Genomic DNA, 16,001 nt, shown 5'->3' with positions numbered 1-16,001 from the left:
GTTGAGAATTAAAAAACTATTTTGGAGAATCACATTCCATGATTATAATATTTATATTGCAGGCTGTTAATTTTATACTCCAACAAAATTAATTTGATTAAAACTCTAAATCAACAATTTTTATTCTTAAATTAAATTTCCTGAAATTATTTTTATGACTGGGTGTATATGTCAGCATGCTCCTTCAAAAATGGGTTTGTTTAAATAGTAAAACAACCAGGTGTGTGACAAAGGTTGGACATGTGCAATGCAAATCTTTCAGAACTTCACACTGAGGATGCCTCAAACTGGTGTGCATGCTCTTTCCTGTTGGGGCCCATACCCAATTATCAGAAGACAGAACTCTCTCACATGTTATCTTTTGAGACAGAACCATTACATTGACATTGGTTTTCAGGCTCATTCATTCTACAGGGTAAAGAGTTGATTAAACCCAATGAGACTGGCTCATGGGAACCATGAGCTGGGATTCGAGAGGGTGCTGAGGGGAAGAAGGGTTCGCAAAAGGCCTCAAGTGCTGAAGGCTTCTTGATTGTATTGGAGGTTTGTATCTGAAGCTCAGGTTGCCAATGGGTAGAACAGAAGTCTGTGAGGCTGCAGAATCACTGGAGGCAAGACCACGGATACTTAGGGACTCTGAATGGACTCTCTTTTGCTTTTCTTTCTCTCTTACTGTAAGGGGCACAGGACTATGCTAATGGAAACTCTTTTTCTGGCTTTATAGCAGACTAAAGGAAATTTGTATAATGTTTGATTTTCTGCTTTATTACATGGCAATAAAAACAATCTTGAATCTTGTCAGTGAATCATTAACAGGTTACTTAATTATTAACAGCATTTGTGAATACTGTTCATTTGTCCAATTCCTTAGTGAGGAAAATCAAATCAGTCACCAATTTGAACATAATGGCAAGTCCTTCAGAGCCTGAGACATAAAAGTTCTTGCGGCCTAATTAAGAGTTAACCTACAATAGATCAAAAGGAATAATCAAAATATATATATGATGCAAATAAACAAATAAGCAAATAGACTCGTTATACTACACTGAACAGAAGAAATACAAATCAAATCTATCTGATAATAGGCATTTGACATTAAAAGCCAAGAGTTAAATAGCTGATGTATAATAAATAAATAGTTTAAATACAATGGCTGCGAAGGCAATGCTTTGGAACAGCAAACTTTTAGAATTGTGGACCAAGATTGTGCAATCCACTCTTAATTGAGTGCATTTAGTAGGATTTTGAACTTGAGTAGACTATTTACATTTCAAGGCTGCAATGAAGACTAAAAGGGGGAAAGAAATGAACAGAAGCATCTTTGTAGTGGAGTCTAGAGGTTGGCTTCACACTAAAGTGAAGATTTAAATAATTCCTCAGAAGTGAATCACTTCACATAGCGCGTAAAATGTATCAACAAACTTCCATAGCATATTCTTTGGGTTCTGTGCACTAACTCCTCTCAATTATTTTCCACGATATACAAGTTAAAAAACAGGGACAACTGAAATGTACTAAATTAGCTTCTAGCTGTCTTAGCAAGATCGAAGTAAAACCAGGACTCCAGTCATTCCAAACCAAATATAAGATAGTTCCAGATCTACATTCTATTCAATTTAAAAAACATTGTTGCTTTATCTTAATTTTAAAGATTTATTTGTTAAATGCTTCCTGTGTGCAAAGTTAAATATTGTGTTATTTATATTTCAGGTGGACAACTGAAGGGGCAGGATGGCAATGGGACACATCTGATCTTTTACTTGCAAGTTTGCACTTATCATAGTTATTTAATTGACAAATTCAAGTACATTAAAGTTATCCAAAATGGAATTGAATATTTTGAAAAGATTATCCCTTATGCAGTTACTTGGAGACCAGAGAATGATTTAATTCTGGTACAGTATTAATAGGAAAATAAAAATATAATCATAGATTCAATTTTGACACATTTCCCTCTTTTGTGTGTGTGCAGAATTAACGGAAACAACCATCTTTCAGGGTCCCAACCAAGAAATATTCATTGCCCATTTCTCTCCTGATGCTCCCTGTCCTGCTGAGTCTCCCCATCTTTGTTCAACCAACTTAAAATTTGTATTTAATTAAAATACCTATTTTAGAAGAGGCAAGCACAAGTTTCCAGCGCTACTTACTTCAGTCTTACACCTTCACTTGGTGGTCTGCAAACTGAAGCTGGAGTTAAACTATGTGTTAATTATATACTTACCATCTCCCTGTGAACCAATTATTTTTGACGGTGGGGTAGTCATTCTCGTCAGGCTCGGCGGGCTTCCTGCAGCAGAATCCACACTTCAAGGACAAAAAAAAAACCTTAATCTTAACTTGTATATTTTCACATAACATTAGTTTAGTTTTTATTCTTGCATTGCAGCATTTCTTTTCAAATTAACAACTTTCAATACAAAATTTTTTTCAAACTATCAGAAGCCTCTTTTCCACAAGCATCCCAGTTAACTTGCTTTGCAGCGTCCCGGGATAGGAAGCCCTTTGTGCCGTTTCCACTGGGCCACCCTTAACTGGGATCCTTGGGGATCGGCGTGCTCTAACTTCAACTGGAAATGGGTGACTTTCTGTTGTCCCTTTCCACTGGTTTTATCAGCACACTGGGATAGGAGTAGGGTTCGAGGCAGTTAGTCCCTGGCATGAAATGACATCATTTGACACCAACTTGCTGACAGTTTCCTTTTTCCACTGGACCCTGTTTAAAAAAAAAAGGGGGCAGTGGTTCTCAACCTTTTTTCCACTCCCATACCACCAGCCGTAGGTGCCCTGCAGTTGGTAAGGGATTACTTAAGGTGGTATGTGAGTTGGGGAAAAAAGGTTGAGAGCCACTGATAGGAATACTTCATGTGGTCTGTGGATGAAGGTTGAGAACCACTGGTCTAGAGAGATAGAGCCATTCGGCCCACCAATTCCATGTTCATCCATTTACTTCAATCCTACAATTATCCCAATTATTCTCTTATATTCTCAACTTCCCTCAGATTATACGAGGGGCATTTAACCTCCCAACCCATATGTTCTCAGATGTTCCACCACCTTAGACTATCTGGAGCAACATACACTAATTTTTTAACAGCAGAGAAACAGAATTTTCACTGTAATAACTAACACCTATTAGTTTTTGAAAAAAAAAACCTAAAAATAGAAGTTTGACTAAAGAAAATCAATGAGAAAAAAATCAGTACAAAATTTTTCAGGTTGGATACATTTCTGTTCAAATTTTTTGACTGCATCTTCAATGTGCATTTTGCTCTTTATGTAAAGATCTATAGCCATTGTGAGCCAGTTAAGAAAATTGAACAATCTACTCAAGCTTTTGCGAATAATCCTAACTGTATTCCTGTGACTTCCCTTCCCTGAAGTGAAATGCAAAACCTCAGCATCTGTTCCTGACCAAGATCAGATGGACACTGCTTGTAAAGATCAACCCAAACTCTAATCCAGCCAGTTCAGAAATCGGTTTTTGTTTTGTAAAGTGCCATTTTTTTTCTGCATCATTCCAGCCATTACAGTGCCGTTTTTTTTCTGCATCATTCCAGCCATTCCTCCTTTTATTCAAGTAACATTCCAGATTTCTCAATGAATCATCTCATATTTAGAATCCAACACAAACTGAATATCAGCTTTCTTTCAGGCTTAGCGAATCTAAGATTCTGCCACATCTTGAGTCTTCTCGAAAGATCGCAATGCAGTTGTGAAGACAACTGAAGGCAAACTACAAAATAAACTTGCTTTGAAAGCACTTTTAAACTGGAGTATTTACTTTCGAACAGTGCTCAGAGCAGTGCCAATGGCAACAATCTACTATTTTCAGAAAAATACAGGACTTTTGGCTGCAGCCAAGTGGCCAGTTTGTTCGTTGCTCTGCAATAGCAGCCTATGTTCCCTCCAAGTTCTACGCATGGATTCATTCCCAATTATAATGTGAGAGGCAACTGCATTTTATCAGAATTCAGAAGGAACCCCATCACCTTATAGAAAGGTGGAAGTTCCCTGACAGTGAAATGAGCTTGAGAGGAAAAGAATATAAATACTGAACTCAGAACATACAAATTCAAAAGTCTAGGCGAAGTCAAGTTCGATCGTCATTACAAGCAAAACTGCTTAGATAAAATTATAACGGGTCTGCAATAAACTGCAACATAAATGTACCCTCTCAATTAGTCAGCCTCAATATATATTGATTTCAGCAACTCTCCAGTGTGACAACTTAATTCATACCATCAAAATGCAAGGGTAAACAGAAGCAAAGATGAAATGAATGACGAAAGGTATTTTGGACAAAAGCTGACTGGAAAGTAACCCTTATTCTGTTTTGCAAGCTTGTTCAGTTTTTAAACATCTCATAAATACATAACTAATACAGTAGAATACACATAATCTGGAATTCAATCAAATGGAAACTGAAACAGGCAAAAAAGAAAAAAAAACAGAGGAAATAAAAGTATCAATAATTTTCAAAGATACGAGTCCCGTGGGGGGAGTGCTGAGACTCGGTTGGACACACACAGATTGGCCCCCCCCCCCCCCCAACTAGCAGTGCACTTCAATGTGCGTACATTCTTTTCATTGCCGCCACTTGCGTGGAAGTGAGCCGGATTCTCAGCGCAAGGAAGGTGTGCGGAGGACCTGACCGCGACACTTGCGTGGAGGTGAGCAGAGATCTCAGCAAGAAGAAAGTGGTAAAGTTTCAATAAAGTAGCGTTGGAATGAAATAGCTCACCCAGGATGATGCCACTGGGGCAACTCTCCCAAAGTGTCTCCCTATCCCTGCCAAGTAAGTCTTTATCTTTATTAGTATTAGGTACATCAGTAAACTTGGGGGAATGGGGCTAATTATAACCATGGCATGGTTAACGTAGTGGCTAGTGTAACATTTTTAAAGCACCAACAACTAGGATTCAAATTTATATTTTGTAAGTTAAGGGAATGACCTGATTAAAGTGAACATTACCTAATTAAAGATTACAATACTGATTTTTTTTTTCCAAATTACATTTTGCACTGTCTTTTGTCTTTTAAATTGTGTATCTCAACGCAGACGTATTAGTTAGGGATTAAAGAGCAAGTCTCAAACAGAAAATTCGTGTATCAAACATCTGCAACCAGATAATGGTGCCCGATAATGGGGATTCTACTATATATGTAAAGGATTTTTATCACCAATTTATTGATCTTCTGGCATTTTGTTTTTTAAAAATTTCAGCTTTAACAGGCCATCTACTTTTTGAAACAGGAATAAAGTGCACCAAACATTCACGCTGTCAGGCAGCAGCACATCACAAGGAAAAGAGCAAGATGCAAACAGGAAAGGACTAGATCCTACAGCTACTCCTTTACTTCTTGAAAAGCCTTTCTTGAATGACGTATTGCTTCCTCCCATCTAATAATTACTCTACACTTTCTCCTGAGACTCACACCACCAGGTTCAGGTATAGCTGCTATTCCTCCATCATCAGACTCCTCAACAATAAACTCAATCAGGGACTGATTTAAGGGCTCTTACTTGTGCACTTTATTGATTTTTTTAATTCTCTGCATTGCAGATTGTTTACATCTGTTATCTGTTTACAGTTCTTTATTTGTTTACATGTATATGCTGTGTACAGTGATTTCTCCCCCCCCCCCCCGCACTACCAATAAGTAATACAATACCAATAAATACAAAGGTACCAACATAAAGAGAAAGGAAGAAGGGCGCAGGCCCAAAACATCGACAATTCATCTTTGCTTTTTATGGATGCTGAAAAGACCGGCTGAGTTCCTCCACCATTTTGGTGTGTTTTTACAACAATCACAGCATCTGCAAGCTTTTGTGTTTCACTTATTTAGCTTTTGAACTTATTTTCACTTCAGAAGCAAATTAATTTCAAGTCTTATGCAACAGCTCATGTCAATTTTAATAAGCAATTTGCATTTATTTCCAGCATTCCCTTTCAATATTTAATATTGAATGTAATCAAAATATCTCAATCATACACCTTTGGATTAACAAAAATTACCGAAGAAAACCAGATGTTCAAATAGGCTGCGCATAACATCATCTCACTGGATAGCCCAGTGGTTTTGAACACCATACCATCTTCACTGCAGGAAACGGAAGGTGATATTAGCCAGGCTAATATCAAACACACACATAGATGCATGTAGAATTCAGATAGCAACAGGGAAGAATAACCAATTCAGCAAAGCAAACTCATCAGTGGAACAATTTAAGCAAGCATACCTTACAGATTTCCTTACAGGTCCTGAAATGAGCTTCACGTAGGATTTGGGGAACCAGCCCTTTTGTCCATGAACTTCTCCAAACCACCACATGTCTTGCTGTTCTAGAACAGTGATGATGTCGTTTTTGTTGAAATTGAGATGATTGTCCTTTTTTGCTCGCCAAGGATACAAAGCTTGAGCTTGAAGCCCTTCAACTTTCTCCCCCTGTCAAATAGATAAACACAGATGAAGCATCAGATTGCATTAAGATCCTTAAAAGTCATAACATGAACTTACTGTAGAAAATAAGTGAAGCACAAAGAAAGTAGAGCATAGAGGGAACAAGCCACCAGAGAAAGCAGAAGAGGCAGTTACAATTACAATGTTTAAAATGACAGGTGAACAGGCTCATGGATAGTAAAGTTTGAGAGATTATGAACCCAAAGCAGGTGAACAGGATTAGTTCGGAAAAGTTGACATGGATAAGCTGGACCAGAGAGCCTGTTTCCTTCCTCTACATATCTCTGGTCAGGATCACTCAATGAAACATTAAATATCTTAACTTGTTTCTGTTCATAACTATATTTTTTGTTTGATCAGAAAATGAACTTAATATTTACAACATTCTAGTCCTCCCAATATCTCCAGGACCTCTCACCTCATCTGCAGACTCCCTACATCCTTTTCCCATCTCATTTTCCTATCAGTACACTTGGGTACATAACAGATTTTCCATCCAAATCATTTATGTAAATTGTGACCAGTTGTGTACTCATTATTGATCTCTCTGGCACCACCTTAATAGACTGACAACTAAAAAAGGCCGACTCAAGGCTCTATTCCTGCCCTTTAATCATTTCTAATATGTCATCCCTCACTGTATGAACTCGTATTTTAAAGCCAAGCTTCACGTCAGGCTCAAATAATTTTTGAAAATTCAAATATGCCTCTACTCCACACTGCACAAAAGGGTTTTAATTGCAGACTTGGGAAATGCTAGAGAATGAATCACAAAAGGTTGGTTTGCAGGTGCAGCAGGCTATAAAGAAGGCAAATGGCATGTTGGCCTTCATTGCTAGAGGAACTGAATTTAGGAGAAGGAAAGATGTACTGGCCTTGGAGGCAGTGCAGAGGAGGTTAGGTCACCAGGTTGATTCCAGAGATGAGGAAGGGGGAGTTAGCCTATGAGGAGTGACTGAGTTGTTGGGAACTGTACTTGTTGGAATTTAGAAGAATGAAAGGGTATCTTAATAGAAACATATAAAATTATGAAAGGCATAGATGAGTAGGCAAGTTATTTCCATTGGTGGAAGAATACCAGAACTAGGGGAGATAGCAACAACATTCAGGGTAGTAGATTTAGGATGGAGATATGAAGGAACTGCTTTTCCCAGAGGGTGGTGAATCTCTGGAACTCTGCCCTTTTGAAGCAGCCTACGCTGCTTCAGTAAATATACTTAAGACCAGGCTGGATAGATGTTTGCAAAGTAGGGGAATTAAGAGATATGGGGAAAAGGCAGGTAGGTGGAGATGAGCCGATTACCAGATCAGTCATGATCTCATTGAATGGTGGAGCAAGCTCGACAGGCTTAATGCCCTATTCTGCCTCCTATTTCTTATGTTCTTATTTCAGCATCAAACCATTCCGATTCGCCCTCACTAAATTTTTGTCAAGCCTAACCTACCAAAGATCACTCCTTCTGCATTTATTCAACATCGACACCAAGCTAACCCTTTTGGTTTCACTCAGACATCTAGGTATTCTTTTAGCCAGTGCACCACAAGGTGGCGCAGTGGCATAGCTGGTTGAGGTGCTGCCTCACAGAAGAGATCTGGGTTCAACCTGGACTTTGTTACCATGGGGATTGGCTCCTGGTGTTCTGGTTTCCTCCCACAACCCAAAGATAACCAGATTGGTGGGCCACAGCAAATTGCCCCTGTGGCAGGTGAGTGGTAGAATTTGGAACGGCAGGGGTGAAGGACTTATTAGTTGATGAGCAGATGAGAGGAAAAAAAAGTGGCATTAATGTAAGATTATCGCAAATGATGGCTGGCCTCTTGCTCTCCCAGTGTGAATAGGCTTCTCAACTGTTAACTCTTCATAACATTTAGTAGGTCAGGCAGCATCCTGTGGAGCAGAAACTTAAGTATTCACATCAGGGTTGCTAAACATTTCTGGATTTTTTAAATTCTAATTTATCATCTTCACTTCTTAAGAAGGATTATGACTACTGCCAAACTGGGATGTGGGACAATCACCACAAATCTGGCAAGTGTCCATGCCATAAAACTGCAGACTACAAAAAAAAACTAATATATTTTCTAAAGGAAATCAGGAACCAGTCTGATTAACACCACTTCAAATCTACAATACGGTTGATACTCAACTGTTCTCTGCAATGAACCAGAAAACCACTCAGATATACCAAAACTGTCAAAGGAAACAAAAACAGAGATGAACCTCTGACACCAATTCTGAATGCAACAAAGGCACAATTTAACTAGCTAATCCTGCAAGGCTATCAAATTATTTGAGACTTTGTGGCACAATTGGGACAGCTGTCAAACAGATTAGGTCCACAGTAGCTCGACAGGCCCAATCAGCCCTTCTAGTCTGTGCCAAACTTTTTCTGTCTTGTTCCACTGACCTGGACCTGGACCAGAACCCTCTCGTCCACGAACCCGTCCAATTTTTTCCTTAAATGTCAAAACTGAGCCAATTCATCTGGCAGCTCGTTCCACACTCCCACCACTCTGCATGAAGAAATTCCCCCAATGCTCCCTTTAAATTTCTCCCATTTTCATTCTTAACCCATATCCTTTAGTTTTTATCTCACCTCAGTGAAAAAATGAAGCACTAAAGCAGTGAACATGCACTCTATTAAATTTTGTATACCTGTACAATATTTAATACTCATGGCATGAGTCTTATCTGCATTGGTGGAACCACAACACAGTTTTCCCTAATATTTCCATTCAGCCTCTCACCAATTCCCCATCCCATTCTGACTACTCCTTAACCTTCTTCACTATTCCAATGAAGCTCAAGGAATGACACTACATCTTACAGCAACTAGACTTGACAGTGACTCAGATCTTTTATTGCACATTCCCAAAGCATTTCCCTTGGTCTCCCCTCCTGGTAATGTTACCTCCTTCCTGAGGCACATTACTCAATACCCTTCACCACCCTTTTGCAGCCAGCACCATGAAAAGAACATTCACTCTTTCTTCCTAATCTATAATGAAGACAAAATTCTTTCCAAACAACCCTCTTCTGCTCTCTTTTCCTTCTCACTGGTTTAAAACATTTTGTCCAAATTTTATGACTTCTGACTGAGAATGTTCTAGTCTCCATTCTGCCATTCAAAAGGACCAGGGTTGATATTTCACTTCAGTGCCACGTCATGGCAATAATCCAATTGCATTTCTGGCAACATCACACACATTTTTCGTTGATCTGATACTACCTTCAATTTCTTCTAGTACCTATGACCAGGTCACCTTTCCTGTTAGGTAATTTTGCATTAATAAAGCCGACATCTCATAAGTAAACTATGTAACAATTCTTCTTTTGTTATCTAATCTGCTGATTGTTTCCTGCACCTTGTTTTCAGTTTAATTAAAAAAAAGCAAATAAGTGAGAAGTTATCAGCTGGTTTGTTCTGGTGTTCAGACTGTAAGGTCTTTTCATAATTGGTTCTGCATGATATTTTTTACCTTTTCCTGCAGGCCCAGAAAAGCCTGCTCTGATGTCCACTTTCAGCCTGGAGGCAGCTGGGGTATTGATGCGGCGTTCAGGAGGCGTGGCTACTGGTGCCATGACGCTGTACATATGTGCCAAGCAATGGCTGATTTTGTTACCCATAATCCCCCACACAGCTTGAACCACTCTCTATTTCCCAGAACGGTTTCAACTGCATCGGGGATGATAGGTAGGCCATTGAACTGCTGGCGCCAACGAGCGGCCCCGAAAGTTGAAGCAGCCCGGTAAGGTGCTGGAGGCCAGAGGGACTGGCAGGGCTGTCACAGCCATTCCCCGCTGGCCGCCTCTGCCCTGAAGGGGTCATGGAGGGAGAGGGGCAAGTGAGTGGGAGAGAGAAAAGTGAGGTGGGTCGCAGGCTAACAGCATCACTGCGACGTCATCAGCCCTCCCCTAGCCAGCTGCTTGCAGCGGCAGTACATTCATGATATGTGACAAAGCGCTCCACTATGGTCCTGACACTACCTTGGAGAGGGATTGGAGTCGGTGCCTTGGAGCCAGTCAGTGAACATTCATGAAGGTAATTTTCCGATGTGAGGGCAGAGAATCTCCACCTGTATTTTCGGACTTTTTGCTTTATGAAAGGCCCTATAGTTTACCCCTAGACCCAGTCTGGAGTATGTATTATGAAAGGTTAAAAATGGCTGGAATAAAAAGGATTAATTGCAAAGGCTATAACAAGTGATAATGCACAAAATTAAATCTCGCCATGTTATGTTAATGCAATAAATACATTTAATCCCGTTCTTACTTACCTGACCTAACACAGGTGATGGAGATGATCCAGATACAGTAGCAGGGGTGAATGCTGACCTTTGACGTGGTTGACCTGCAGTTGGCACAGTGAGTGATGGTTGCATTGCCCAAGCATCCCAGTTGTCGCTCTCTGGCTTCTCAGTGCCTGCTGTGGGCCATCTAAACAAAATGTTTAAAAGCAGCAATGTTAGAACTATTGAGCCATAGAAAACTACAGCACAGCAAACAGGTCACTCAGCCCTTCTAGTCTGTGTTGAAACATTATTTTGCTAGTCCCACTGACCTGCACTCATTCCATAACCCTCCAGACCTCTCCCATCCATGTGTCTATCCAATTTATTCTTAAAACTTCAGAGTGAGCCCGCATTTACCACATCAGATGGCAGCTCCTTCCAAACTCCCATCACTCACCGATTGAAGGAGTTCCCCTAATGATCCCCCTAAACCTTTCACCCTAAAGCCTTGCCTTCTCTTAATTACCTCACCCAATCTAAGTGGAAAGATCCTACTCACATTTACTTTGTCTATTCCCCTCATAATTTTGTAAATCACTATCAAATCTCCCTGCATTCCTCTGTGCTCTAAGGAATCAAGTCCCAACCTGTTTAATCTTTCCCTGTTAGTCAACTCCTGAAGGCCTGGCAACATCCTAGTAAATTTTCTCTGCACTCTTTCAATCTTACTGATATCCTTACTGTAGTTTGGCAACCAGAACTGCACACAGTACTCCAAATTTGGCCTCACCATAACATCCCAACTTCTATACTCAATACTTGGATTTATAAAGGCCAAGATGCCAAAAGCTCTCTTTACAACCCTGTCTACCTGTGACACCACTTCCAGGGAATTATGTATCTGAATTCCCAGATCCCTTTGTTTCTCCGCATTCCCTCAGTGACCTACCATTTACTGTGCATGTCCTACCTTGGTTTGTCCCTCCAAAAGGCAACGCCTCACATTAGTTTTCATTAAATTTCATCTACCATTTTCTGGCCCATTTTTCTAGTTGGTCCAGATCTCTTTGCAAGCTTTGAAATCCTTCCTCACTGTCCACAACACCTCCAATTTTAATCCCCTTTCACACTGGCACCTTAATCTGTAAATTGGCTGTTAATTACAAGGACAAGGGTCCAGTCTGAATGCTCCTTAATCACCACATAGGCATCAAATCACACCAGGGATGGACTGCCGAGGTAGGTATTATCACCCCTGGGGGGTCATCAGATGCCTGCGTGCCATTAGCTCAGTGTGAAAGGGACATGAAGTAACCAAGGACAAGGTACTGATGCACTGATGATGTTTTTACGCGAGTACAGGAACATGAAGGAAACAAAAGATTAAAAAGGTATAAACTTTGTATTCATTTTACTAAATCCCGATCAATGTATTATAATCTTGTAAAACAAAATTAATCATACCTAATCATTATAACATAATTAAGCATTATGAACACCACAGCATAAAACAATTTATAAAGGACCGTAGGAATGTGATAGCAGCAATAAAACACATGGCCACACAATTTATAAAGACCATGGGAAAGTCGGGGATAAAATACATGCATCCAGTGTTGGCGGACCTGCCCTCCCAGAATTCTGTGCAGCAGAGAAAGGGCTGTATGCATGGGATGGAGCACTCATGGAGGGATTTCTCTGCCGCACAGAATTCTGGGAGGTCAGGTCCACCATTGCTCGATACGTATTTTTCATCCCCAACTTTCACGGTCTTTATAAATTGTGCGGCAATGGGTTTTACACCATTTTCCCCACAGTCTTTTATAAATTTATAAAGATCGGCACAACAACAAGGACATACTGTGCTGTACATGTTTAATTATGTGAAAATTCAGCATGATTAATTTTATTTAAATACACATCATAATTAGCAGATGCGTCACTCAGATGTCCCCGGTAGAGGATACCTAGAGGTAGACGTCACCCCAGGAATGCCTGGTGGTGAGTGTGAAAGGATGCAGAGAACCAGTTAACAGTGGTCCAGTGTGAACGGCAAAAAACGCCTTCTTTAACTGGTTCCTGGAATGGCCTATTTACAGATTAGCCAGTGCGAAAAAGGCTTTAGTGTCATCAGAAAACTTCCTGATCCAACTTCCCACATTATCATTACCACAACAAATAACTGATCTCAGCACTGATCCCGGAGGCACACCTCTAATCACAGGCCTCCAGTCTGAGAAGTAGTCATCTGTCTCTACCACTCGGTCTTCTCTAATTCAGCCCATGTTGAATCCATTTACAACCTCTCCATGGATACCTAATCTCTCAACCTTATGAACTAACCTCCCATATGGGACCTTGTCAAAGGCCTTACTGAAGTCCACAGCCTTTCCTTCATCTACTTTCTTGGGAACTCCTCAAAAAACTCTAAGATTCATAAAACATGACCTACCACACACAAACCCATGCTGACTAACCTTAATCAGTCCTTGACTGTCCAAATACTTGTATATCCAATCTCTCTGAACACCCTCCAAATATTTACCCACTCCTGACATCAGGCTCACCAGCCTGTTATTCAACTTTTTGGAGAAGAAATTCTGAAAATATGTTCTTCTACTTGAAAACTTGGTTGAGAGCCCCTCCCAACTGCCATCCAGGGTCCAGACTTGTTCCTTGCTCACGGGCTTCTGGTGGACATTTGAAGCAGGCACCTGGTCAACACCCGTACCTTACAGGCTGTTTACCTCGACGCCTCCCGCTCGGAGCAACTGCAGATGGCCACGATCAGCACGCCCAGAGAGGAGTTCCAGCAAATCCTGGACAAGTTCCCGACATTCCTCAAGACACAGTTCTCCGCTGCTTCGCCACGCCATGGAGTGTTTCACCACATCCCCACCCAGGGCCCACCGGTTCACACCAAGGTACGCCGGCTCCCGGCTGACAAGCTCCAGGTGGCGAAGGAGGAGTTTTTACACCTGTTGGAACTGGGGATCATTCGGCGGTCCGACAGACCGTGGGCCTCGGCATTCCACCTGGTCCTGAAAGCCTCTGGTGGCTGGTGTCCCTGCAGAGACTATCTATGACTCAATGAGGCAACAGTTCCTGACCGTTACCCCATCCCTCACATCCAAGACTTTACGGCCATTCTGCACGGTGCGAGGTTTTTCTCCAAGGTTGACCTGGTGCGCGAATATCACCAGATCCTGGTGCACCCTGAGGACATACCCAAGACGGCCATCATCACCCCCTTTCGCTTGTTCGAATTCCTGCGCATGCCGTTCGGGCTCAAGAACGCCGCTCAGACCTTCCAGCGCCACATGGACTCTGTGGGCAGGGACTTGGATTTAGTCTATTTATTTGGACAACATCCTCGTCACCAGCAAGGACCAGGCGCAACACAAGGCCCACCTACATGCCCTTTTCTCCTGGCTGGCCAATTTCAGCCTTACCATCAACCCGGCCAAGTGCCAGTTTGGGAAAGTGTCCATGCAGTTCCTGAACCATACCATCGCGGCCGAAGGAGCCACGCCCGCCGCTGCGAAGGTTGTCGCTATCAGGGAAATCCCACGCCCGGACAACCTCAAGGGGCTGCAGGAATTCGCGGGTTTGGTCAACTATTACTTCATCCCGGGAGCTGCGCGCATCATGCAGCCGCTATTCACCCTCATCGCAGACAAGCGCAAAATGCTCGCTTGGAACCTAGAAGCCTACACCGCATTCGAGGCCACCAAGGACACCCTCATGAAGGCCACCATGCTCGCCCACCCACACATCAACCTGCATATGGCACTCTCTGTCAACATCTCTGCCACAGCCGTCAGTGCAGTCCTGAAGCAGCAGGGCAATGGACATTGGAAGCCGCTGGCATTCTTCAGCCATCTGCTCCGCACGCTGGAACACAAGTATAGTGCCTTCAACCGTGAGCTACTGGGCATGTACCTGGCGGTGCGGCATTTCCGCTATTTTTTGGAGGGGAGGACTTTTACCATCTTCACCGACCACAAACCCCTCATCCAGGCACTCGTGATGGCAAAGGATCCCTGGTCGACCTGCCAGCAGCGTCACCTCTCCATCGTGTTGGAGTTTACCACTGACATTCGGCACAAGGTGGAGAAGGACAATGTGGTTGCCGATGCACTCTCGCGACCAGCCATCTGGGCGCTTACGCCCGGCCTCGACTTCAACCAGCTTGTCCAGGACCAGAAGTCTGATAAGGAGACGAGGGCCTTCAACACCGCCATCATGGGCCTGCGGTTCCGAGACCTCCTGACTCTGAGCGGCGAAGGCACCATCCTGTGCAATATCTCCATGGGCACCCCACAACCAGTGGTTTCCCAGGCAGTGGCGCAGGCAGGTCTTCCGACACATCCACAACCTTTCACATCCGTCCATCAGGTCCACAGTCCGGATGGTGGCAGAACGGTTCATATGGCATGGGCTGCGGAAGCAGATCGCGGGCTGAGCCAGACGTCCAAGGTGCACAGGCACACCAGGACGCCCGTACAGGACTTCGAGCACGTCCGGGAACAGTTCAGCCACATTAACGTGGACATCGTCAGGCCCTTTCCCATTTCCAGGGGCAACTGTTATCTGTTTACAATGGTGGACCGCACCACTCGTTGGCCTGAGGCGATCCCGATGCCAGACGCCTCCACCGACTCCTGCTCACGAGCACTGTTGCATGGTTGGGTCGCCCGGTTTGGCGTCCCGGGTCACCTCACCAGCGATCGTGGCGCCCAGCTCACATCTGCGCTCTGGGCACAGCTCGCCAACAGGTTGGGGATCCAGCTACACCGCACCATGGCCTACCACCCGCAGGCCAATGGACTGGTCGAACATCTGCACCGCCACCTTAAGTCAGCACTCATGGCCCGCCTCACTGGTCCCGACAGGGCGGACGAACTGCCTTGGGTACTCCTGGGCATCCGCTCCACTCCCAAGGAAGATCTGCAGGCATCATGTGCTGAGCTGGTCTACAGTGGGCCGCTAGCACTACCTGGCGAGTTCGTCAATGCACCTCACAAACCCCAGCAGTCGCTGCACAAACTACTTCCTCACCTCAGGGCACGCTTAGACTCGATCGAACTCCCATCACCGCCCAGGCACGGCACCTGCCCGTCTCACGTTCCCAGCAAACTGTTTTCCGCGGAGTACGTTTGTGTTCGGCGGGGCCCGAACGCGGCATCTCTACAGCGACTGTACAGTGTTGTACAGCGTTCCAGCTCCACATTCACGCTAGACATTGGTGGCAGGCGTGAGCTGTTTACCATGGAAAGGCTGAAGCCAGCGCACCTTGA

The 16,001-nt window shown here is 43.1% G+C and overlaps 1 protein-coding gene across 1 annotated transcript in view; it reads right to left on the bottom strand.

The window, feature by feature from the left end:
• Window positions 1-16,001, bottom strand: part of itsn1 (intersectin 1 (SH3 domain protein)) — a 181,117-nt gene that overhangs the window by 62,580 nt on the left and 102,536 nt on the right. Inside the window, 3 exon segments of the mRNA XM_069888982.1 lie at window positions 2,225-2,307; window positions 6,248-6,453; window positions 10,747-10,906. Of these exon segments, the coding sequence (XP_069745083.1) occupies window positions 2,225-2,307; window positions 6,248-6,453; window positions 10,747-10,906 (449 nt within the window).

This window comes from Narcine bancroftii, chromosome 7, assembly GCF_036971445.1.
Source record: "Narcine bancroftii isolate sNarBan1 chromosome 7, sNarBan1.hap1, whole genome shotgun sequence".
NCBI classification, from domain to species: Eukaryota; Metazoa; Chordata; class Chondrichthyes; order Torpediniformes; family Narcinidae; genus Narcine; species Narcine bancroftii.
This window is presented reverse-complemented; position numbering and strand designations above follow the sequence as displayed.